Source organism: Pongo abelii, chromosome 20 (assembly GCF_028885655.2).
Source record: "Pongo abelii isolate AG06213 chromosome 20, NHGRI_mPonAbe1-v2.0_pri, whole genome shotgun sequence".
NCBI lineage: Eukaryota > Metazoa > Chordata > Mammalia > Primates > Hominidae > Pongo > Pongo abelii.
The window spans coordinates 38,114,300-38,139,638 of NC_072005.2; the positions used below are offsets into that span (position 1 = coordinate 38,114,300).

At 47.4% G+C, this 25,339-nt stretch overlaps 2 protein-coding genes across 5 annotated transcripts in view; one reads left to right on the forward strand and one right to left on the reverse strand.

Moving 5' to 3' along the window:
- TDRD12 (tudor domain containing 12) overlaps nucleotides 1–21,368 on the forward strand; it is a 120,576-nt gene extending 99,208 nt beyond the window's left edge. For 3 of the 4 annotated variants that reach the window (XM_054538838.2, XM_063719439.1, XM_063719440.1), the window contains 11 exons: nucleotides 1,834–2,018; nucleotides 2,951–3,161; nucleotides 5,441–5,533; nucleotides 7,200–7,372; nucleotides 9,841–9,909; nucleotides 12,813–12,922; nucleotides 17,887–17,950; nucleotides 18,033–18,146; nucleotides 18,234–18,387; nucleotides 18,472–18,538; nucleotides 18,956–21,368. In XM_054538838.2, coding sequence (XP_054394813.2) covers nucleotides 1,834–2,018; nucleotides 2,951–3,161; nucleotides 5,441–5,533; nucleotides 7,200–7,372; nucleotides 9,841–9,909; nucleotides 12,813–12,922; nucleotides 17,887–17,950; nucleotides 18,033–18,146; nucleotides 18,234–18,387; nucleotides 18,472–18,538; nucleotides 18,956–19,047 — 1,332 coding nt within the window. In that variant the 3' untranslated portion in view covers nucleotides 19,048–21,368. The remainder of the gene's footprint in view (nucleotides 1–1,833; nucleotides 2,019–2,950; nucleotides 3,162–5,440; nucleotides 5,534–7,199; nucleotides 7,373–9,840; nucleotides 9,910–12,812; nucleotides 12,923–17,886; nucleotides 17,951–18,032; nucleotides 18,147–18,233; nucleotides 18,388–18,471; nucleotides 18,539–18,955) is intronic. The other variant, XM_054538839.2, reaches the window with a different exon arrangement.
- An 890-nt stretch (nucleotides 21,369–22,258) lies between these two features.
- SLC7A9 (solute carrier family 7 member 9) overlaps nucleotides 22,259–25,339 on the reverse strand; it is a 29,228-nt gene continuing 26,147 nt past the window's right edge. The window contains exons 11-12 of the mRNA XM_002829022.4: nucleotides 24,946–25,120; nucleotides 22,259–22,439 (exon numbers count right to left, since the gene is read on the reverse strand). Of these exons, the coding sequence (XP_002829068.1) occupies nucleotides 22,375–22,439; nucleotides 24,946–25,120 (240 nt within the window). The 3' untranslated portion in view covers nucleotides 22,259–22,374. The remainder of the gene's footprint in view (nucleotides 22,440–24,945; nucleotides 25,121–25,339) is intronic.

Sequence of the window (25,339 nt, forward strand, 5' to 3'; positions counted from 1 at the left end):
ATGGTGGGTTGCTGGGTGGACAGGCACGGAGAGAAGTATTCGGGTTGAGTGTGGACAAACTGGTAAGCTGGAGAAACTGGTGCCAAAAAGGGATGTTTACACTAAGTGCAAATTTGGACAGGATCACTGCTAGATCCTTTCCATCTAAGATATTGCAAATCACAAATTCTGAAGAACTCAGTGGAGAGTTCTAAAGCACGAGGTCCACCTGAAGAATCCCAGACTGATGCCATCTCTTCTACAGCCACTGGTGTCATTGTTAATCTTGTCCAGTCACATATCAATGTAACTCTTAGTCAGAAGACAGAAATATACCAAGAGAATCCATGTGTCATCTGTAGCCCACGCCTCTCTCCTGAGCACCAGACTCATCTGCTAATTCACTGCTTTCCATTTCCACCCGCACATCTCACAGCACCTCACACTGCACATGACTAAACCTGAGCTCATTATACTTTCTTCCTCCCTTGTGCACACTCTTGGGTTTCTGATATTGGTGAGTGACACCTCCATTCAGTGAATCCCCATGACAGACCAGCAGGATGCCTTCTTCATTCCCACCTCTCCATGATCATTGGTGACCCAGTTCTGTTTATTCTTGAAGTCCCAGAAGAGCTTCATTTCACATCATCTTCTTTGGACCATTGCAGTGTCTACTAACTAGTCTTCCTGTCTTTTCTTATTCTTTTTCAGGTGAGCTTTCATTTTACCAACAAAGGGATTCTAAAATATAAATTAGAGTGAATTATTCCCCTGTCTCTGTGCCCACTCTGCCTCTCCCCATTGTCCACAGATAAAAGTCCAAATTCCTTATCATGGCATTCAGTATGTTCCATGATCTAGCCCCTGCCTACCTCTCCATTCTTTTTTTTTTTTTTTTCTTTTATTATTATTATTATTATTATTATTATACTTTAGGTTTTATGGTACATGTGCGCAATGTGCAGGTAAGTTACATATGTATACATGTGCCATGCTGGTGCGCTGCACCCACCAACTCGTCATCTAGCATTAGGTATATCTCCCAATGCTATCCCTCCCCCCTCCCCCCACCCCACAACAGTCCCCAGAGTGTGATGTTCCCCTTCCTGTGTCCATGTGTTCTCATTGTTCAGTTCCCACCTATGAGTGAGAATATGCGGTGTTTGGTTTTTTGTTCTTGCGATAGTTTACTGAGAATGATGATTTCCAATTTCATCCATGTCCCTACAAAGGACGTGAACTCATCATTTTTTATGGCTGCATAGTATTCCATGGTGTATATGTGCCACATTTTCTTAATCCAGTCTATCATTGTTGGACATTTGGGTTGGTTCCAAGTCTTTGCTATTGTGAATAATGCCGCAATAAACATACGTGTGCATGTGTCTTTATAGCAGCATGATTTATAGTCCTTTGGGTATATACCCAGTAATGGGATGGCTGGGTCGAATGGAATTTCTAGTTATAGATCCCTGAGGAATCGCCACACTGACTTCCACAAGGGTTGAACTAGTTTACAGTCCCACCAACAGTGTAAAAGTGTTCCTATTTCTCCACATCCTCTCCAGCACCTGTTGTTTCCTGACTTTTGAATGATTGCCATTCTAACTGGTGTGAGATGGTATCTCATTGTGGTTTTGATTTGCATTTCTCTGATGGCCAGTGATGGTGAGCATTTTTTCATGTGTTTTTTGGCTGCATAAATGTCTTCTTTTGAGAAGTGTCTGTTCATGTCCTTCGCCCACTTTTGTTTCTTAGGTTGGGTACTGATTTCTGCAGATACAGGGAGTGTGTACATATCCGGTTTAGACTAAGTTTGTTTCTTGGTCATGTTTACTATATATGTTTCAGATAATACCTTTTTATATTTTGAATGCAACAAATTACTTTGGCCGTATGGTTGATAAACACATGGATCTTTATGCAACTCTCAATGCTGAAATGAATGAGTATTTTAAGGATTCTAATAAAACAACTGTGGAAAAGGTGGAGAAGTTTGGATTGTATGGATTAGCAGAAAAAACGCTTTTTCACAGGTAACACATCTGTTTACTTCATCTGTAAAGTTTTGAAGCATGAGGTAACTAAATGGTATTGAGTTCCGATTTTCACCTTTGTCCATTTGACTGAGTGTGTATGTGAGCCTGGTGACAGCGGGGTGTCCCCCAGATGCCTGCTCCAGTTCTTTGTGGGAAACTCTTCCCCGGGCTCCTGAGCCCAGTGACACCGTCACCCGTTGAGCCATCACTGCGTGCGACATACACATACATCTTTAACTCACTTAATTCTTGCCAAGTTCCTATCAAGTGGGCGTCATTCCCATTCTACAGATAAGAAAACAGCCTTGGCAATGTTACGAATGTGGTGTCAGGTCAGCTCGATACCTGGCATAGTTTGTTCCAACCTGGTCAGTCTGAATCACATGCTCGTTTTTACCCACTTCCCTTGAATCCACACCTGGCACCACTTGCTGATAGCCTTGAAATTCAGAAACTTTGAAACTTGACAGGTGACATTGCTCATACCTGTAATCCCAGCACTTTGGGTGGCTGAGGTGAATGGATTGCTTGAGCCCAGGAGGTTGAGGCTACATTGAGCTATGATCATGCCACTGCACTCCAGCTGGGGCCACAGAGCAAGACCTTGTCTCTACAAAAAACAAACAAAAAAAAAAGACAAAAGGAAAAAAATAAAAAAACTTTGAGACTTTAATTTGCTATGTTAATTTTTATTATGTTGTCAGATAAAAGGATTTACTCTTATTCAAAAGTACATGTTTTTATACTTATGTATACTTTAAATAATCCACCACTTGAATTTTTGAAGGCCTTAGTTTTTTATTTCTAGTATAGAGTAAAATCATGGTGTTTTGGAGTCTTTTTACATGTTTTCCATTTCATGGTAATATGAGGCAAAGATGATCCTTTCTGGAATCTCTGCGTTGAACCGATGCCCCGTTGCTCTCCAGGGTTCAGGTGTTGGAAGTGAGCCAAAAAGAAGACGCCTGGGCCCTGGATGACATCCTTGTAGAGTTCATCGACGAAGGCAGGACGGGGCTCGTCACAAGGGACCAGCTGCTGCATCTCCCAGAACATTTCCACGCGCTTCCCCCACAGGCTGTGGAGTTTATTGTCTGTAGGGTGAAACCTGCTGACAACGAAATGGAATGGAATCCGAAGGTGGGTTATTTTGGCTTTTTATCTATTGTTGACTTTTAGAATGTATTTAACTCAGAATATGCACAGAATTGAGGCCTGTCTGGATTTACAGTGTCACGTTTGGGCAGGAAAAGCGCAGTCTGCTTAGATCCCCACGGTGTGTGAAGGTCCCAGCTGAGCCCTCAGAGAGGTGCCGGGCAGCCGCAACACTGCCTTCGCCACTATCCTTGTACTTGCGGTCACAGAATCTGTATAACGTAGGGATGTTGGTCAAATAAACTGCCCGTCAGCCTAAGCAGGGGAAGCACCTACAAAAGTGAACATTCCAGGCTGGGTGCCGTCGCCTATAATCTCAACACTTTGGGAAGCTGAGAGATGAGGATCCCTTGAACCCAGGAAGTTGAGGCTGCAATGATCTATGATCGTGTCACTGCATTCCAGCCCGGGTGACAGAGTGAGACTCTGTCTCTCAAAAAACAAAACAAATCAAAAAACAGAAAAAAAGTGGAAAAGTGGCTCCTCCAGCCAAAGACGGGCACAATGGGCGGTCTCAGGAGAGGCCAGGTGATTCCACTGGCGCAGGGACGATGGGCCAGGAGGGAGAGATGGGGACCAGAAAAGCTGCCAAAGGAAGGGCCATTTCCTCTGGGCTTCGTGGGGTAACTAGGATGTCACCAAATAGAACAGATGGGGCATTGAAAGCAAATAGAACCACTTGTGCTGAGGCACAGGCACAGAAGAGGGCACCATGCGGGCTCACGTGGCTGTCCAGCTGGAGTGGGAAGGCCCAGCCCTTGCAGACCTGTGCTGAGGCACAGGCACAGGGGGGCCTGTGTCTCATGCACCATCCAGGTGGGGTGGGAAGGCCCAGCCTTTGCAGCCAGGGAGAAACCTGCAGCCAGTCCTGCCCATCACTGGAGCATGAGTCGTGTTGATAAGTGCTCCAATTCTCCGAGGAAAGGTTATATTTTGCATAATTCGACAAATGGGACATGAAATAAGTTAATTGCAATTGGTAAAGTACAAACAGTTTGGGTTATAAACAAAGTTAAACATTATCCAGGAAATAAGTGAATGTTTCCACGATACAGGATAAATACACAACCTCACTCTTCTAAGTTTAGTAAAAGGAGCCTTTATCACAAGGCAGTGGCATTCCTTGTTTGTAATGACTGTCTGCTGTGTACCAGGTGCCCTACTGGCTTCTGGGGATGTAGTCGTCAGCAAGAACATCACAGTTCTTTCCCCAAGAAACATCTGACCTGTAAAGATGACTGACCAAAAGTGTTTCTTGAAGGAGCAGCCTTCTGTGGGAATGTAGAAAGGTTCTCCTGTGTATGTTCTTCTGAATTAATTCACCAAGTGCAAGGGGGATGGAAACGGGCAGGTCCCTTTTCCCCTGCTTTGTTCATGTGAAAATGTGCGTGAGAGGTTGCTTAGACAGGTCCTGCCTGTTGTGTTCCTCCTTGAGAGGAAACTGCCATGGCCAGGCGTGGTGGCTCACACCTGTAATTCCAGTGCTTTGGGAACCCAAGATGGGAGGATTGCTTGAGCCTGGGAGTTCAAGACCAGCCTGGGCAACGTTGTGAAACCCCATCTCTAAAAAAAAATTTAAAATTAACCAAGTGTGGTGGTGCGTGCCTGTGGTCTCAGCTACTGGGGAGGCTGAGTAAGGAGGATTGCTGGCACCCTGGAGTTCGAGGCTGCAGTGAGCTATGATTGCGCCGCTGCAGTGAGCTATGATTGCGCCACTGCACTCCAGCCTGGGTGGAGGAGAGAGACCCTGTCTCAAAGAAAAAAAAGGAAGAAAACAACAGCCATTTACTCAGCAAGGGGTACACAAAAGACCAGGCCCTCAGCTCCAGTGTCACTGGCTGCAAGGCAGCTCCATTGCGGTGATGGCCTCGGAGCAGAAGGAACAACTTTCACTTCACTTTCATTGAGCTTTCAAAGAAATAGGCATCTGTGCTTTAAAGACAGATTGGCAGGTGATGGAGGAGATGGGGTACGCACGTCCACAGAGGAAAATGTACAGTGTTGGGTCCCAAAGGCACAGACCCCTGCCTTGAGCTCTGGGAACTCACTAGTAAGAGGCCATGGGCGAGTTCCTTTCCACACCTGCCTCAATAAACTCTGCCGTTAGCCTTGTAGACGAAAGGGGGTGATGACCTCTGTGATCTCATAGCGTTACTGTGAGGCTCAAATGAAATGCATGGAATATTTTGCAAACTGTATGGCATATATAAAATAAGGTATTTTGTTAAAGCCTCACCTAAAATAATGTTAAGTGCTTTTTTCAGGTTACTAGGTACATTCATCATAAAATTGTTGGAAAATTGCATGATGCAAAAGTGATCCTGGCTTTGGGAAATACAGTTTGGATTGATCCAATGGTAAGTATGCATTTTTCTTAGAAATAAATCTGTTTGAATGGGCGGCTAAAATTATCCAGATTATTCTAAGCCCTCACTTGAATAACTGCTGCATAGAAACAGTGACTTATTTGGGCTCTGTTAGGGAGAGGTGTGTTTCATGTTATTTGGGTCATGAATTGGATTGTGGGTTTAGTTTTTGTTCAGGGGAATATTTTACGTTGTAACCCCAGCGCACACGTGCATTTTCTATGTGAGGCACACGTACACACACACATGCAGCCAAACAAAGCTTCATGAGGACTCCATGCTACATTCTCTGATGCTGACAGTTTCTAACTTGCTCATTCACCACGCACTTACTGAGCACCTGCCACGTGCCAGGAGCAGTGCTGGGCACTGGGGTTCCCTCTGTGAGCAAAGCAGATGAAGCCCCCATCCTGCAGAGCAGCTGTGGTGGGAGGCGGGGGAAAGGGGGAGGGGAGGACACATGACAAGGACACGTGACTCACGGGCCTCCATGTCTCTCCACGGCTGCTGGCACCACCCTCCCTGCTTGTTCCCCAAGAGTTCCACTCCTCCACTCAAAGTTCTGCTGTATTAGACTTAAATCTTTTTATGAATACTTACAAGATTTAACAGAGTCAGTTTACAAAAACTTTTGCTGAAAGTTATTTTTATGAGGTTGGAAAAGTTTTAACATGTTAAAAGGGAGTTTGGATGTAAGGTTTAAGACTAAGCAGAAAATGGTTTTCAGAAAAGAAAATATGGATTACAAATGCAGGTAAGTGAGGAGATTTGGGCACCTTAGTTGATGTTGTGATAGTATTGTGTTTGTTTTTTGTTGGGGGGAGAAAAGCAGAAATTTTATTAAGCAGAGATTTAAAAGAGATTGAAGTAAAAAAGAAAGCCCACCTGGCAGATGTGTCCACACTGCAGCGCGTGTAGCAGTGACCACAGCGGCCAGAGGGAAACAGACCCACCCTCACCATCTCCACCCGCTCCTGCCCCCACCCAGTTTGAGCAGAGAGAGGCTCCTCCACACGTTCCCCGATGGGCACACATTCCTGGGGTTCACCTAGAAAGAGGCCCCAGCCAGGGCAGGCCTGGAGCACCCCCCACCCTCACCATGGAAGGGACAGCCCCTCCTATACCCACATTGCCACCAACAGTGCCAGGCTGTTGCAGATTTTAGTGTTTTACTTAATTTTGTATAAATGGAAATGGATGAGGATGTTTTGGTTGCAGAAAAGACGAACAGAAGAAATGGCTCAGAACAGGATTCAGGTCCTTGGCTTAGGCCCTTCCCATCAGGCAGACGCTGAGCCTCAGGAGGTAAAAGTAGTTGAGAAAGAATGAGAAAGATATAAGAATTATGCATCTGACTAGGGGTTTATCCCAGATTTGCAATTTGGTCTTGACTAGGGGTTTATCCCAGATTTGCTCTTGCCACACCCCCACCACCTGCCCATATTTCTGTGGCATGGGGCGAGGCCTGGATGATTTGGATGGAACCTCAGGTAGGAAGCAATCCAGATGCTGCCATGAAAAGCCCTGCATGTTGTGGCAAGCGCCGCAGTGCAGCCACCGTGGCAGGATGAACCAGAGAGGCCCTGTGGGAGTGTCTGTGCTTCAGTTAAAATTCAGAGTGATTCCTGCTAATGTTCAATTTTTTCATTGATTCAAGGTGCACATTACAAACCTTTCCAATTTAAAAACCTCTGTCATTGATTATAATGTTCGAGCTGAAATTTTGTCTATGGGCATGGGCATTGATAATCCAGAACACATAGAGCAACTGAAAAAATTACGTGAAGATGCTAAGATACCAGCTTTTGAAGAAAGCCTAAGCCAGACCCCGTAAGTGGATTTCTGTCTCCTTTTTGGAAAAGGTGTTTTTTGGAAATACAACTCACAAGTGTTAAGGACATGTTTTATGAAAGTAGAAGAGTTGGCTGGGCGCGGTGGCTCACGCCTGTAATCCCAGCACTTTGGGAGGCTGAGGTGGGCGGATCACGAGGTCAGGAGATCAAGACCATCCTGGCCAACATGGTGAACCCCATCTCTACTAAAAGTACAAAAATTAGCTGGGTGTGGCAGCACATGCCTGTAATCCCTGTTACTCGGGAGGCTGAGGCAGGAGAATCGCTTGAACCCGGGAGGCAGAGGTTGCGGCGAGCCAAGATCACGCCACTGCACTCCAGCCTGGCGACAGAGTGAGACTACATCTCAAAAAAGAAAAAAAAAAAAGTAGGGTTTTTAATGAGTCTCCATGTACCCATCACTCAGTTGTAATAATGACCAAGATTTTGGAAATCTAGTTTTATCTATACCCCAGCCCACACTTGCTTTTGTTGGAGTATTATAAAGCAGATCTCAAATATAGTATTTTACCTGTATGTCTTACAGAAAGGATTGTTGTTAACTTTTTGTTGACAAATAGCGCACACACAGAAAAGTGCGCACGTCAGACGTGATGTGTTTCCTGAGCATACCTGTGTAACCAGCCCAGATCAAGAAACAGAGCCTGGCTCAGAGCCTCCCCTCCCTCTAGGTACTCCCCCTCCCCAAGAGGAGCCATTCTCCTGACGTCGAAAAGCAGGGATGGTTTTCCCCAGTTTTGTACTTTGTTTGAATGGAATTAGACAGTATGCCTCCTCCCCATAGTGAGTTACAGAAGCTAGGCTCAAAGGAGGCATAAATTCTCTAAATTCTCACAGCTACATGATGTTCCTTTGTATGAATATACCATTATTTGTTTACCCATTCTACTGTTGACTGGGGAAATTTCCAGTTTGGGGTACTTCAAGTAATGGTGCTTTAAACATTACCGTACATGTCTTTTACAAATATATACACTTACAAATATATTTCTGACGGAATGGGATTACTGAGTCATAGTTAGAGTTACTACCCAATAGTGTTCCAAAGTGGCTGCGCCAGTGTCTTTTCCCATAGGTGGTATTAGAGAGACTGTGACAGTCACTCTGAGGAGGGATCCTGGCAGCTCCAGAGGGGGAAGGATCTGTATCAAGAACTCCTTCCAGCCAGGAGGAAAACAGCAGGCACCTGTTAGGAAAGTGGGCAAAAGACCTGAGCAGCCACTTCAGGATACCTAATTATCATATGAGAAGGTGCTGGAACTCCCAAGTCATCAGGGAGACGCAGATGAAAGCCCAGGGAGTAACACCACAGCACGCCCAGCCCACCAGAGAGGGGAATGAAAGAAGGAAGGGAATGAAAGAAGTGTGGGCAGGGATGAGAGCAGCAGGGCTTCGCAAAACTTGACCAGAGCACTGTTAGCACAGCTAAAAAGGCTCACAGCGATTCCTTCAATTGCATGTGTTTTACTGTGGCAAAATAAACATGACAACAGCTGCCATTTAAACTCTTTTTAAGTGTACAATTCAGTGGCATTTAGGACATTCTCAGTGTTGTGCAACCATCATCACTATCCATCTCCAGAACTTGCTCATCATCCGGACAGAAACTCCATACTCCTTAAATAATAATTCCAGAGTCCGCCCCCCTGCAGCCCCCTACTCTATTTTGTCTCTACGAATCTGCCAATCCTGGGCACTTCAAGTGGAATCGTCTGCTGTTTGCCCTTTTGTGCCTGGCTCGTCTCAGTGTAAGGTCCTCAAGGTCCACACGTGTTGCAGCCCGAGTCAGATATCCTTCCCTTTGAAGCTCATCCTCCATGGCATGGATCACCACATTTCGCTTCTCCATTCATCTTCCTGTGCACACCTGGGCTGCTGCCCCTCTTGACTGTGGGGGATGTGCTCCTGTGTATACAGGTGTACAAATACCTGTTTGAGCCCCTGCCTTCACTTCTCTGGGGTTGCTACTCAGAAGTGGAGCTGCTGGGCCCTGTGGGAATCCTGTGTATGATTTTTGGGGAAGCTCCATCCAGGTTCCGCAGCAGCTGCCCCATTGCCTGTTCCAGCAGCCACGCCTGAGGCCTGCAGTTCTCCATGTCCTCTCCTTGACCCCGCCCAAGGTGCAAACTCCAGGTCTCTTCAGGGCTCTTCCGGGCGTGCCTCTGTGCGCTTGTGCAATTCTAAATGGCCCGTACACATGACTGCTTTTGAACATCGTAATTCCCCAGTCTCTTGCTCTCTGCATCTCCTCTGGCCCAGCCCACCCAGGCATCTTAGATCTGTAGGGCTTGGTAGCTTTAGAAGCAGGCCTCTGTCTCAAAAAAAAAAAAAAAAAAAAAAAGTGCTTTTACTCCTGCACTCCAAGCTCTGTCCTCCACTGTCCCCAGACAGGCTCCACAGATGCACATGATTATTTGCAAATGAAGTCTGCTCTGCTTCCTCCAGGCCGAGGGTGACAGGGACCAGGCCTGCTCAAGGCCAGGATCGTCCATCCGAGGAGCAGGAAGGGCAGGGGTGAGTAAGAACACCACAGAGCTTCCTCCCAGAATGCCAGGGACAGGGGGCCATGTGTGAGGGGGACGGTCCATGGGGACGCCTGGGAGGAGTCCCCAAGGGCTGAGGGAAGGACTGGGCGGTGAGTTCCAGGAGCAGGGATGAAGGTGCCCAGAGCGGAGAAGAACACAGAGACCGGGAGGTGCTGGGCCAGGTCTTGCGGGGCCTGTGGCCACTGGAGGAAATGGGCTCTTGCTCCACAGAGGCAGGAGCCATGAGGGGGTTTTGAGCAGAGGAGTAACTTGAACAGAAGATGGTTCGTGGCTGCTGTGTTGAGAACAGACTGAAGGGAGGGCTAGGGGACAAGACTGTGCCAGGAGCTTAGGACAGGAGGATGGAGGCTTGGACCAGGTGGCTTTGTGGAGGCTGAGAAGCTGCTGGTTTATCAGTGTGTTGTGCTAGAGCTGATGGGGCTCCAGGCAGCCTGCATCTGTGGCAAGAGCACAGCCCTCGTGGCAGGGCCTGGGAGCCCCAGAGGTGTGAGAGGAGGAGTCCGGGGGTGAGCCCTGATGCCTCCACTGGGGAGTGTGGAGTAGGGTGGGGACGTTGTAGCCAGCAGGTGGAGGGAAGCCTGGAGAGGCGGGTAGGCGAGGGATGCGTGTCCCGGACAGGAGTGATGAGCTAGCCCAGGTGCAGCTGCAGACCCAGCGAGTGAGGACCAAGACGGACAGCTGGGCTAGTGGCCTGCTGGGCTAGTGAGTTGCTGGGTTAGTGGCCTGCTGGGCTAGTGACTTACTGGTTTAGTGGCCTGCTGGGTTAGTGGTTGTTGGTGACCTTGAAAGATTCCTAACTTCAGCTGAAAGGAGGATTTAAAATAATGTGGGCCGAGCGTGGTGGCTCATTTCTGTAATCCCAGCACTTTGGGAGGCCAAGGCAAGAGGATTGCTTGAGCTCAGGAGTTCGAGACCAGCCTGGGCAACATAGCAAGACCCTGTCTCCACTAAAAATACAAAAATTAGCTGGGTTTGGTGGTACATGCCTGTAGTTCTAGCTACTTGGGAGACTGAGGTGGGAAGATTGGTTGAGCCCAGGAGGTTTAGGCTGCAGTGAGCCGTGATTGTGCCACTGCACTCCAGCCTGGGTGACAGCAAGACCTTGTCTCAAGGGAAAAAAAAAAAAATGACAAAGATAAACATAGTATGATCTAAAGTTTTTTAGTTTTTTACCTTAATAAAAATGGATACCTATAGGATTAGGATACAGGGTAGTTTCCCTCTACTTTCAAGAAAAAGAAAATTTCCCATACTTTTAAGATACTTTTTTAGAAATGAAGATGTCATTAAAGTTTAGTAGATTTAACCAAAATGAGGTTTGGTGGCTTACGGGAAGCACTGACTTTGAGCCCCAGCCCTGTGTAAAGGTTCCCACAGCCCCCTTTTGCACTGTAGCTTTGTGGTTAAGGGAGCTTAACATACCCATAGTCACGAACACAGAGCATACAGCAGTACAGACACTGCCAGGTTTCACAGAGAGCCTGCTAGGAGAGACCCCATATCAGACAGCTCCTGGAGAATGGGGGATCCTGACAGGTAGAGAGGGAATGGCGAGAATATTTCATGCTGTGACCTGCAGATCTGGAAGCCACAGGACTTGGCGGTTGGCAGATGTTAGGGAACATGGGTCTGCAGGTCTGAGCCCTGGTGCCTGGGGAGTGCTGGTGCGGTGGACAGTGACAGGTGGTTTCCAGGCACAGCCCACGGCAGAGGAGGAGAGGCTGAGGTGGGCTGTGGAGGTGCCAGTTTTTAAGGTTACTGAAAGTCTACGCCTAGGGCTCAGGAAAGCAGCTGGGGAAGGCTCTTGGTTTGCTGCTGTTTGAGGAGAGTCAAAGCTCAGTGAGTGTGAGGAAGAAGGAATCAACCTAGCAGAGGAGGATCTAGCGAAGGAGAAGAGGGTGGGCGACTGCACAGAGCCTGGGGAGGGGCGGTGGCTGGGGATGCTCACTGCCTGAATCTGGAAAGTGCCACACTGCAGGCTTCTTCTGGGCCCGTCAGAAGACAGGCACGGACCCCTCCTTCTCACAGGTTTGTGTGTGTGGCTGTCAGAAGACAGCACACCCCTCCTCCTCGTGTGTGTGTGCATGTGTGTGTTTGTGTGTGTGTGTGTAGGTTTGCTCATTTAGGCTTGAATTGTCTCTTCAAGGATGTACAAAAACCAAGTCACATTGTCACCCACGAGGAAGGGAGCTGGCTGGCTAGGGAGCAGGAGTGAGAGGAGCTTTTCAGTGTACAGCCAAATTTGACTTCTTATAAAATACTGAACCACATGAATGTGGTTACCTGTTCAAAGAACCAAAAGAATAACACCATTTAAAAATTTTAAAATAAGTGTTCTAGCTAGTTATTAAGTAGGATAAAATATGGGGCAGCACGTTGAATTTAGTATGTTCCCATATGTTTAAATGTGTGTATGTGTCCATGTGTTTTAGATAGAAAGGTATAGAAGGCAATAATTTCTTTTTTATGCAAAGAATATTTCTAGAAGTGGGCCCAAACTGCTAACAGGGGCGGTCTTTGGGAAGATGGCCACAGAGACTGGGTCAGGGGAGGCAGGAAACTGGCTTGTCACTTTCTGTCCTTTGGTCCTGTTTGAAGCGGGCAGCAGTGAGTATGGAAGGCAAACCATCTTGCTAAAGAGTGAAGGCCTCCCTGGTGCCATGTCAGTCACGCACTGTGTACTTGCCCATCATCCTCATTGGAAGGAACAGGGTTGACGGCTGCCCGGGGCATCTTAAATGAATCATAAGTTCTATGTGGGTCTGACTCCAGGGCCACAGGCACTTCACAGTCATTTATTGCCTGCCTTCCTCTTCTACTTGGGCAGTTCCTGTAGAGAGCCAGGTATTAACCCCCGCCTCTCCCGTCTAGGACACCTCCTCCAGCAGAAGATACTGCTTGCCTGCAGAGCCCCCAGCCTGAGGACACGGGTACAGAAGGAGGGGCTGAGTCCAAGATGAGCTCAGAAAACCAGAAGCCTGGTGGGTACTTGCTATTCAAAAGATGGTTAAGTTCAAATCGTTAATGTCTGGAAAATTGCTAATGTTTAGACTTTCTACTTTGAGATGAAATGTAGAGAAGATGACATAAACTGATATCACCTAACTGTTCTTATTTTTGACAGGTCAGCCCCCAATGTTTTGTTTTTGTAGTTTGAGGTCTAACATCCATCCAGTGATGTGCACAGATGTTAAGTGAACAGCTTAGCAGAGTGTGCATTTGTGTGTGTGTGTGTGTCTGTGTGTCTGTGAACCACACCCAGATCGAGCTGTTGAACATTTCCAAGACCCCAGCAGTCTCCTGTCCGGAACCTTCCCCACTGACCATTCTGATATCTGACACTGTTAGTTTTGCTGACTTGGAAGCATATAGAATACATTCTTTTATTTTAAATAGAGATGGAGTCTCACTGTGTTGCCCAGGCTGATTTTGAACTCCTGGCCTCAAGTGATCCTTCTGCCTTGGCCTCTAAGAGTGTTGGGATTATAGGCATGAGCCACTGTGCCCGGCCTATAGTATATGTTCTTGTGGCTTCCTTCAGTCAACATTATGTCTGTGAAATTAATGTGTATTATTGCAAGTTGTGGCATTTTTTCTTAATCTTGGAAAGTATTTGCATATTGCATGGCTCTCTCCAGACTTTACATCTAGGCTGACTTTTATTGCACAGCACCTCAGCAAAGAGTAGGAGCTGGCATTAATAGAGTTGGCTGACCTTGGCCAGGCTAATTGCATGGACTTAGAAGACATTTCTGACGTGTGTGAACTTTTCACTGAGTTAGGTGCCATAAAGAAAAAAGATAATCAGCTGGGCGTGGTGGTGGGCACCTGTAATTCCAGCTACTCAAGAGGCTAAGGTGGGAGGATCAGTTGAACCTGGGAGGCAGAGGTTGCAGTGAGCCAAGATCAGACCACTGCACTCCAGCCTGGACGACAGATTGAGACTATAAAAAACAAAAACAAAAACAAAACTGGTTGGGCATGGTGGCTCATGCCTATAATCCCAGCACTTTGGGGGGCTGAGGCGGGCGAATCACTTGAGGTCAGGAGTTTGAGACCAGCCTGGCCAACATGTTGGAACCCCATCTCTACTAAAAACAAAAAAATTAGCCGGCTGTGGTGGCGCATGCCTGTAGTCCCTACTACTCGGGAGGCTGAGGCAATAGAATCTCTTGAACCCAGGAGGCAGAGGTTGCAGTGAGCCAAAATTGCACCACTGCACTCTTGCCTGGGCAACAGAACAAGACTCCGTCTCAAAATAAATAAATAATAGATAAACGGGGCTGGGTTCGGTGGCTCACGCCTGTAATCCCAGCACTTTGGGAGGCCAAGACGGGCAGATTATGAGGTCAGGAGATTGAGACCATCGTGGCTAACACGACGAAACCCTGTCTCTACTAAAAATACAAAAAATTAGCCGGGCGTGGTGGTGGTCGCCTGTAGTCGTAGCTACTTGGGAGGCTGAGGCAGAAGAAGGGCGTGAACCCTGGAGGCGGAGCTTGCAGTGAGCCAAGATCGCGCCACTACACTCCAGCCTGGGCGACAGAGCGAGACTCCATCAAAAAAAAAAAAAAAAAAAGGAAAATAAAAGATAAATGGGGCAAAATGCAAGCCCCTTGTGGAAGGGGAAGTCGGTGAGGGAGAAGGAAAGGAGAGGTGAGGAGACCATTTGCCGTCACTGGAATTTATCTTCGTGTGGCCTTTAAATTTTGATATTCACTGTCTTTATGAAATGGGGTTAGATCATTGCTCCTTGTCTTGACAAATCTTAGAAATTGCCTAGACAACATATATTGATAAACTCATCCCATGACTAGAGAAAGTCTCCAGTGCTCCCACTGGGAGCTCCAGCTTTCCACACTGCAGATGTTCTGCACCTCTGCTGTGGTCCCTCATTCCGCTTCCCAGGAGGGTGGGACAAGAAGATCCTGGGAGGGTGGACCGTGCATGGCTCTGCTCCCTTTGATATGCATCCGAGACAGTGAAACCCACAGATAACGCAGCTGAGGTGCTGAGAGCCCCAGAGGGTGGTTTGCTCCCTGACAGGTTCATTCCTCATTGAGGATGGAAAGTGTGGGAGAAGGAGCCGCAGAGGTGGCTCCTGTGATGAAGGCGGCCTTGCCCACTGCCTGTGTGATTCCCATGCATCTCTGGGTATGTTCTGGAAGTTGTTTCTTAAGGAAATTCTTCCAGCCATTTCCCCACACAGCTTTTTTTTGGGGGGTGAGAGGGGATTGTTGTGAAGGATGGGGGTCATCTGGAAGGATGGGTTTAGATGCATTTCATTGTTGCCGTGGTCCAAACCCAGGTTCTTCGTCACAGTCCCATGTGCTGCTCTTGCTGGCAGTGACTGTGGCTGGTGAGGTGGGAGGTGCAGGTGAGGAGAAAGGATCTTCCGGAGTCGAGTGGTACGTGGGAGACTGGATATAGCTGTTAAAATGCACATACACCTTCTCTTCATAAAGTTTGCCCCTGGATTCAGCCACAGTGGGGGGCAGCTGGTTTTGCTGCATGGGATCCACTGGAAAAGGGTTCTGAAGAGTTCTGGGAAAGAGAATTTGCAAGGCCAGCTGGTCAGAGGAACAGGGTCATTGGGACAACAGTTGTTATTAAGAGGATTTTCCCAGAGCAGTGTTTATTCCACGGTAGCAGACCGGGATCCAGTAGACTGCAGAGGGGGCTAAATCGGGTCTGCACTCACAGGCCCTGTTACCAGCCGATTTGCACTTTGCATAGAGCCTGGTGTGGGGCCCAAGGGGGACATCAGGGCAGCCAGGTGGGTCCCCCAAACCATAGCCCTTGGAGGACATGCAGTTGTTTACTGAGCTCTACTGGGAAGCTCTGGCTATTAGATGTCCACTGCAGCCATCAGGCACTTGGCCACCTTCCTGGAAGAGCCGTTGTCTCAGCTGGAAGAGACTTCATCTCTGGGCTCCTGCTGAGGTTCAGGCAGGTGAAGGAAAATGTCATGCACTTTCTTTCATGGTTCTTCTTGCCTCAGCTTCCCGCAGGGTTTCTGGTATTTGGATACTCAGTGTCTCTATGTGACTAGAAAAGTATGATGCATCCATTGTGCCGCCACACGCTGATGAGGGGCAAGGCCTGAGCTTCAGAGGCTCATCACAGTTAGGGCAGCGTTCCTCCGCAGCATCTGCCAGCCCTGCTGCAGGTGGTTGGTCTCAGGTGGACCCCATGCCCTCCTTTGCAGACGTGCCACCCGCATGCCACTGTGCCAGGCAGGGCTTCTGGAGGACGTGGGTGTGGGGTTGTTTGTGTTGCATGTGGCCTGGCTCGGGGGCTGCTGCCTGCTCTTGCCCTCCTAGCTGTAGCTGTGCTCTGTGCAAGCAAACACGATCTCGGGACCCTAAACTCCGTCTGCCAAAGGGGAAGTTACACGCTGGACCTGGGTCTAAGGCTGTCTGCTTTTGTTCCCAAGCAGACAGCTGTCACTTCATAGCCCTGGGTCGTAGCCCCATGTCCTGTTATGTCTCCTGTCACATGTCACTTTATCTTGTGTAAAGCTAGCTTTCCTGAGCTCGAGGGGATGCGTGATTGTCTTTGTCTTGCCCTGCCCCCCGCTGCCCTTTCTTCCTCCAGCTTGCTCTCCCTTTTAGACACAGATGTTTAGGAAGCCCCTTTGGAAAAGCAGAGGCCATGGCGCTTCTGTGATTTGTGTTTCCCGGGGCACATCCTCAACTTTGGATAAATCAACCTCGAGTCGGCTGAGACTCCCTCAGTCCCTTTTTGGTTGATGGCTCCGAGGAGGAACCTGGCCGCTTGCTCCCAGAAGCGGTGTCTTGTTCTTGTTCGTGTTCGGTGGCAGGACCGCCTCCTTCGCACCCCAGCTTCACGGCTCTGTCTTTAGGATCAGTCCCAGCTCTGTGATCAGGCCAGGCCACCCCGGGTTTCCTCTGCTCTCCTTCTCTCAGAAGGGCATGGGGATTGTGCTCTCCAAGGTTCTTGACGTCGCTGGGTCAGTGCACTCTTTTCCTGAGGCCACTGGATGGCAGGCGGCACGTGACACCGAGGATGGTGCTTTCTCAGCAGGAGTCTGTTTGTTTCTTTGCCATTGTATTCTATACCATGAATAAACCACAGAGGGTGGATCTGTTTTCCATCTCAGGCTACTGTGATTCCAGCAGCTGTGAACATTCTTACTCCGGTGTTTGGATGGAAGCCTCACCTGTTGGAGATTGAGAAGTTCACAGTGCGTTGTTTGAGAATATGTCGTGTCCAGCACTGGCTCCTCGTGCGTGCTGGCCGCTGTCCGTGAAGTTGTCCTTAGGGCATCCTGGCAGATCAGGACAGCTCCAGAGAAGCCTGCATGTTTGTATCCAAGGCCAGCCACTGCAATGAGGTTCTTTTTCAAATGAGTGACTTCACTTCCTGGTCACTGAATTTTAATACTTGTCAAAGGCTGTTTTTATTTTAAAATAAAATTTTAGGCCAGGCACAGTGGCTTAAGCCTGTAATCCCAACACTTTGGGAGGCCGAGGCGGATGGATCACCTGAGGTCAGGAGCTCGAGACCAGCCTGAGCAATATGGTGAAACTCCATTCCTACTAAAAATACAATATTAGCCAAGTTTGGTGGCGCATGCTTGTAATCCCAGCTACTTGGTAGGCTGAGGCAGGAGAATCGCTTGTACCCAAAGGCGGAGGTTGCAGTGAGTCAAGATCATACCATTGCACTCCAGCCTGGGCAACAAGAACGAAACTCCATCTCAAAAATAAAATAAAAATTTTAAAATTTGGTTTACCTATGTGATGGTTTTCATTTTTTCTAACTGTCCTTCGCAGCTAGACACTAGGGCTACCCAATCTACACTCTCATGTGATTCCTCATCCAGAAGTGGCGTAAGGTACAAAAAAGTATATATATGTGTATACATGATGGAGTTACATATAAATAACCTGTAGGAAAATCTGACCTTGATTTTGTGCAGAAACTTTATCTGGAAACACTGAAGTTGCCTTCATTAGCAGAACTGCACAGCCGCCTCTGAAAAGGTACGTCCACTTGGCATGGAGGAGTCGGCGTCCCTTACCCAGTAAATAAGATCAATGAATGCGCAGGTCTTTCTTCTTCTAGCTTCCACCCACAAATCAAATGGTTCCAAAAAGAAGATGTCGTCATCTTACAGATAAGAATAAGGAATGTAAAGGACTACAAGTGTCAGTATTTAAGGGATAGAGTCATTTTCAGGTAGGTTTATGTATAGTCATATAAAGTAAAATAGAAATAATTTCTAGCATTTTAAAAGGCTGACTTTATTTCTTTTTATAAACCCAGTACTTGGGTGGGAGACAAATTTTACCTGGCTGATCTGGAGCTGCGGGGCAACATAAGGAAAGATGACTGCAAATGTGTGATTAGAAACGATGAACCTGTAATCACTCTGGCCAAAGAGAGAAGGGAGGCATGGTGTCACCTACTCAGACAGAGGGTGAGTTGGGATGCGCTCAGTGGGTGGTCTTTACCCTGCGTGTGTCATATTCACGCACTCACTGTCAGCTGTTCTCTTGAACAGAACCCCAACGTGGCTTTTGATTTTGATCACTGGGAAGACTGTGAAGAGGACAGCCACTTCCCCAAGGGTAAGGCGTGGAGCGCCCGTTCTCAGAGGGGTTGTAGGTTCTGAGGGCAGTGAGGGACACCATCACCCACTTAGGAATTCAGCCTTGGTGGAAGTGGACCGTTCACGTCAAGCTCTGAGAAATTAGTTTTCTCTTTGTTGATCTTGGTGCTAAATGTTCTGGTTTGAGTACTTTTCAACCCTTGGTGATAAACACACCTTTTAATAACACACTACAGATATTCTTCCTAGAAGAATAAATTATTTATAAGCAGACCAATTTGACCTGCTCATTTCTTACCTAAAATAATGAAAATATAAAATAAGATACATAGAGCTGGAACCCAAGGCATTTTTTTCTGCATTGACCCAAATAATGGGGGGAAATAAAGATTTGCTGATTAGTCTACACTTATGTTATAATATCTTACTCCTTTAGTAGTGAATTCTAAAAACCTGCCGTACACAGTGACAGAGGTGGTTGAAGACAGTAGCAGCACTTCAGAGGATGACGACAGTGAGAGTGAATGAGAAGGTGAATGACGTCCTCAAGAGCAGCTGGAAGATGTTGAACAAAAATGGATATTGCCATGTGACCGAAAGTTAAGAAAACAGTCAGTCATAACCAAATCTTTCTTTTCTTTTCTTTTTTTTTTTTTTTTTTTTTTTTGAGACAGAGTCTTGCTCTGTCGGCCAGGCTGGAGCGCAGTGGCATGATCTTGGCTCACTGCAACCTCCGCCTCACAGGCTCAAGCAATTATTCTGCCTCAGCCTCCCGAGTAGCTGGGATTACAGGCGTGTGCCACCATGCCTGACTAATTTTTGTATTTTTAGTAGAGACAGGGTTTCCCCATGTTGGACAGGCTGGTCTCGAACTCCTGACCTCAGGTAATCCTCCCACCTCAGCCTCCCAAAGTGCTGGGATTACAGGTGTGAGCCACCACACCCAGCCAACCAAATCTTTACCTCAAGGATAAATGATGACTGTCACCTTGTGGTGCTGGACTTGATAATGGTGATAAATTCTTCATTGACTTAAAAATAGGCTGATGATAAGACCATCAAAGTAGGGTGGACACAGAGAAACAGCAGGTGTGGTCTGATTCCGCCGGCTTGTCTGTCCTATCTGGCACCTCTTGCCACTCACCCTAGCAGAGCAGACATGCATCTGGGTGATGAAATGCGCTGTCTGGAGTCAGTCCATTCATTTTTTTTCACCTAGACCTCTGATACATTGCTACAAACCTGATCTTACACATATAAATTGAGGTTTCTAATGTACACGCTTAGACTCAGCAACTGTTGAACCAGCCCTTTCAACCATGAGACAGTGGGATTTCACACAACCATCTGTGTGAATTGATAGTGTTAGCATTCTTCGATAGTGATGACTCCTCAGAGTAAGTTGACTTCGGATGAAGAGATAGTCCAAGGATAGAAACTGGATTGCTCAGTAAGACCCAGGGCTTTCTAGGGTGAAGCTGCTGGTTCTAGACAATCCCTTGGACCTGCAGAGTCCTGAGCAAATGGCACAAAGGTTGCTTTTTAGTGGAAATTTACAAGGGCCTGTGGGGTGCCTGGAGGTGATCTTTGAATGCCTACATGTCCGTGAGCCCTGCAGACATTTGCCACCCCATCCGCATTGTGGCTGCAGCACTGGCGTGTCACCAGGTTTAGGGGAGGAGTGTATGTAGTCATGGCCACACCCAGAGGCTGGGTTTTGTGCTTTGGGTTTCTTTGTTGACTGAAAAAGCGAGAAAGGTGAGCTATTGGGAAATTAAAAGTCCTGTGCACTCAGTGTCTGTTTATTAGCTTCGCCTGGGAATGGAAGAGAATTTGGATAGAACATGAGTGTTGTGTGACGGCCCCAAGATCTTTATTATTTTTTTGTATCAGAAAGCGCCGAAGCCCAGGCTTATGTGTGTCCCAGCAGAAAGCACCGCTTGAACTAGAGGTGAACTTTGTCATCAAGCTGTCCTGTGAGCAGGTCTGGATCACACTCCAGCTCAGTTTTCTCATCTGTAAAATGAGACATCCCCTCATTGTGTGGCCTGGCCTTATCTCAGGGAGCGCCCGCCGGGTGCTGCTGGGTTGCGCAGTTTTTCTGCCCAGTGGCTCTGTGATGGGGGCTCAGAGCCCGGGCCTCCCCTGGGAGGACACGCTGTGCAGCCAGGACAGCCCCCGGAGTGTGCCCAGGTCACTGCTATGACCTTCGCAGGGGGTGACTGGCAGGTATCAAATTGGCCCATGAAGTAAGATGGTGATTTTCCTTTTTCGTAGCTAAATTGGGCAGGCTCTTGGGAACTAGAAAGTTCTGGTGTTTTTGCTGGCGAAGGTTTTGACTGTGGAGCTCTTCTAACACCCATATCAGTGTCCGTTTCTTTGAATGTGGCTGCTGCCCTGTTGGTAGAGCTCTGGGGGCAGAGACCAGGCCGCCGTCCAGTGGCTCCCCATGCGCACCAGCTGCCTGCTGTTTACACCCAGGTGCGCCGAGTCTCTTTCATACAACATAGCAAATGATAATAGCTAGTGACAATGTGTTTCCTGTGCACGCGTGAAAATGCAGGGAGGACAACTGCATGCTTGGATCTGTTTCTTTTTTCAGACATTCAAATGTTCTAATATCTGAATCTCTAACATTTTGTAGGATATAGGATGCTGATTATGTGAACAATTAGTCATTGGTTTTCTGTACTGCTGTGCATATGTCTGATTTCAAGTTTTGGGCAAATATCTAAAATGCAAGGTGAAAGTGCCTTTGTCTCTATGCTTCTAAAATCGCTCATACTTAGTTGCGGTGTGGATGTCTTCCACAGTGTATCATCAATAAAATTTCACTGTTTTCACAGAAATGTTGCTTTTTACATTTGTTAAACAGTACTTTCCCTGAATGCCAAACACAGAATAAAACTTTACTCACCACACTTTCTGGTTTGACTAAAACGCCCGTGAAGGCTGCTAGGGAGCCAGCAATGCTGACCGGCAATGCAGGCGACCCTCATGATGAGCACACCAGCTGTGGAGGGTTCTGGATGGAGGCTCAGCTCTGGCCATTCATCCTGGCAGATACATGCCACGCACATCAGAGGTTCAGCACAGGGCGCCAGTACTTTTAGGGTAGGGGAGAGTGGGAGAGAAACATTTGTACTTTAATATTTTTGTATATTTATTTACTTTTTGAGTTGGGATCTCTGTCATCCAGGCTGGAGTGCAGTGGCATGATGATGGCTCACTACACCCTCGACTCCAGGCTCAGGTGATCCTCCCACCTCAGCCTCTTGAGTAGCTGGGGCTACAGGTGTGCAACACCATGCCTGGCTAATTTTTTTGTAGAGACATGATTTTGCCATGTTGCCCAGGCTGGTCTTGAACTCCTGGACTCAAGCGATCTATCTGCCTTGGCCTCCCAAAGTGCTGAGATTATAGGCGTGAGCCACCACACCTGGCCAGTAATTTACTGTTGTTTAAATCTATGTCAATCAAAGCAAAAATGTCATCCATTTTATATAAAAGAAGAGACCTTATTGACATTGAGTTTAAAGAACACCCTTCATTCAAGTGTGATGTGCCCTTTGTTAAATAGCTGCCACTGTAATGGTGGCTTTTATTCAGCCCTTCCCTAAGCATCTGCCTTCTGTTAGGTGACATCATCGCACCTGACAACAACTTTAGCAAACACTTGCCACTTCCCCTTTCTAGAACCCCCACTCAGAGAACTAAGAATATCTAAAAAATAACAATATTTTAAACATCTGAGTATATTTTATTCATAAGAAAAAAAGGAAGAAATGAAATAACCACAAATATTGCTTAAGAAAATAAATTCAGCTTTGACTTGGCTACAAAAGATGGAGCTTGTTACTCAGGGTCTTCCTCTGGTGGGACCACTTCCATTAGCATCTGAAGGTGCATGGTAATCGGCTCTGAAATAAGAGTCAAAAATGAGTACAGTTAGACTGAAATTCGAAAGTTTCACTGGAGTTGTGGGTGAGGGTGACATTGTTCTCAGTCTTTGGTGATGTGTCACCTAGACCCTGTGTGTGCTCAGGGGATGGCCAGCTTTCCTGCCTTCTGGTTGGATTTCACGCTTTCCTGCCTTCTGTCCTCTCCCAGAATTGCAGGAATAGAAATAAAAACCTCCTAGGAGTGTCCGAAGGGACGATTGCACTTTCCAGTTCAGACAAGCTGAACAGGAGAAACAGGCAGGCTTTTAATCACATTCACTTAATAAATCTTAACTGGCTGTTACAGGCTGCCGCAGCCAGAGTTAAATTGCACACAGCCCAATTCCTGTCCTCAAGGAGCTCCTGGAAGAGGGAGAGGGACAGGGTACAGGAAGACCAGGAAACAGATCGTCTCACTGCCCCATGAGGATGCCCAGGAAGTCTTAAAGGCTTTTAGAAATGGGGTTTCCTAGGCGGGCGGATCACGAGGTCAGGAGATCGAGACTATCCTGGCTAACACAGTGAAACTCCGTCTCTACTAAAAATACAAAAAAAAAAAAAAAAAAAGAAATAGGGTTTCCTGCAGTTGAATCTATTGTAAAGGATAAAACATTGTGAATGTAATATAGACTTTGTTTTTGTGTTTTTTGAGACGGACTCTCGCTCTGTTGCCCAGGCTGGAGCGCAGTGGGGCGATCTTGGCTTACTGCAAGCCCCACCCCCCAGGTTCACACCATTCTTCTGCCTCAGCCTCCTGAGTAGCCGGGACTACAGGCGCCCGCCACCACGCCCGGCTAATTTTTTTGTATTTTTAGTGGAGACAGGGTTTCACTGTGTTAGCCAGGATGATCTCGATCTCCTGACCTCGTGATCTGCCCCCTCGGCCTCCCAAAGTGCTGGGATTACAGGCATGAGCCACCGTGCCAGACCCAATATAGACTTTTTTTAAGGTGTAACTCCATCTCTTTTGATGTACTTTGACACAAGTGCTTTCTTCTCAGAAGCAAAAGTGGCTACTAATGTAGCTAAACTTGTAAACAACAACTGTCCTAAAATTGATGAGGGTCAGGACTGCTGGAAGAGTGAGCCCTGTGCCGTTGGCATTAGAAGGCTTGGGCCCCAGCCCAGTTCCCCAGGCCAAGGCCATGACTTTTTATGTGTCTTTGCAATGCTGCTAGGCCTCTTAGATGATGTCTGCGTATCAGACAAAGGAGAATGGTGTTTCAGGATGAGGCGCACGATGGTGGGAATATGCCTAACACTACTGAACTTTGCACTGAAAAGTGGCTGAGATAGAAACGTTGATGTTGTGTATCTTTTGCAATTAAAAAGAAAATGGGGCTGGGCGCAGTGGGTCATGCCTGTAATCCCTACATTTTGGGAGGCTGATGCGGGTGGATCACCTGAGGTCAGGAGTTCAAGACCAGCCTGGCCAACATGATGAAACCCTGACTCTACTAAAAACAAAACAACAACAAGAAAATTAGCCGGGTGTGGTGGCAGGCGCCTGTAATCCCAACTACTCAGGAGGCTGAGGCAGGAAAATCGCTTGAACCTGGGAGGCAGAGGTTGCAGTGAGCTGAGATCGTGCCAATGCACTCCAGCCTGGACAACAAGAGCAAAACTCCGTCTCAAAACAAAGAAAATGGGCTGGACACAGTGGCTGACATCTGTAATCCCAGCACTTTGGGAGGCCAAGGCGGGTGGATCACCTGAGGTCAGGAGTTTGAGACCAGCCTGGCCAACATGGTGAAACCTCATCTGTACTAAAAATACAAAAATTAGCCGGGCGTGGTGGTGCACACCTGTAATCCCAGCTACTCGGGAGGCTGAGGCACAAGAATCGCTTGAACCGGGAGGTGGAGGTTGCACAGTGAGCTGAGACTGCACCACTGCACTCCAGCCTGGGCAACAGAGTGAGACTGTGTCCCAAAAAAAAAAAAAAAAAAGAAAGAAAAAGAGAGACAGCCAGGTGCAGTGGCTTAGGCCAGTAGTCCCAGCACTTTGGAAAGCCAAGGTGGGAAGATCGTTTGAGCCCAGGAGTCCAAGACCAGTCTGGGCCACCTAGCAAGACCCCTTCTCTACAAAAAATAAAAGAAATAGCCAGGTGTAGTGTGTGCCTGTGGTCCCAGCTACTTGGGAGGCCCAGGTGGGAGGATGGCTTGAGCCCGGGAGTTCAAGGCTGCAGTGAGCTATGACCATGCCACTGCACTTTAGCCTGCGCAACAGAGCAAGACCATGTCTCCAAAAAGAAAAGAAAATGGTGCTTTCCCTTCCTGCTTATTACAGTAATTGACAGGAACAAAACAACCAAGGGTGGACCCAGAGCTGTACAGTGAGGGCGTGGGCATGTGTCCTCCTGGGACGAGGGAGATCTGCCAGCAGGGTGAGACACTGTAACAGAGGTCTTGGAGTCAGGACAGGTGAGGACGCCGTGCCTGCCTGCACCTCACAGAAGCCAAGCGGCCCTTCTGTTGGTACTTACTTGAGATTTTCTGAGCCCATCCAAACTTGTAGTGGACAAACAGGAAGTAAAATAAAACGCCGCTTAATATAAACAGCATACAGTAGAGGTACTCCCATGCGGGCTTGCTGATGATTGGAGCCAGAACCAAAAACACAGAGATGAGTGTCACCAAGACGGGAATGACTATGGGCACCTGGAGGCGAAAAACAGGTCATGGGTACTCATTTTTTATAAAAAACCGATTTTTATAAAAAGAGTATGAACTCCATGTACCCCCTCCTCCAATTTCAATAATTTTAATGTAATTTTGCCAATCTTATTTCATCTATACCTTTTAAAAATTTTCTTTACTTTTTAAAAAGTTTTTTGGCCGGGCGTGGGTGCTCACACCTGTAATCCCAGCACTTAGGGA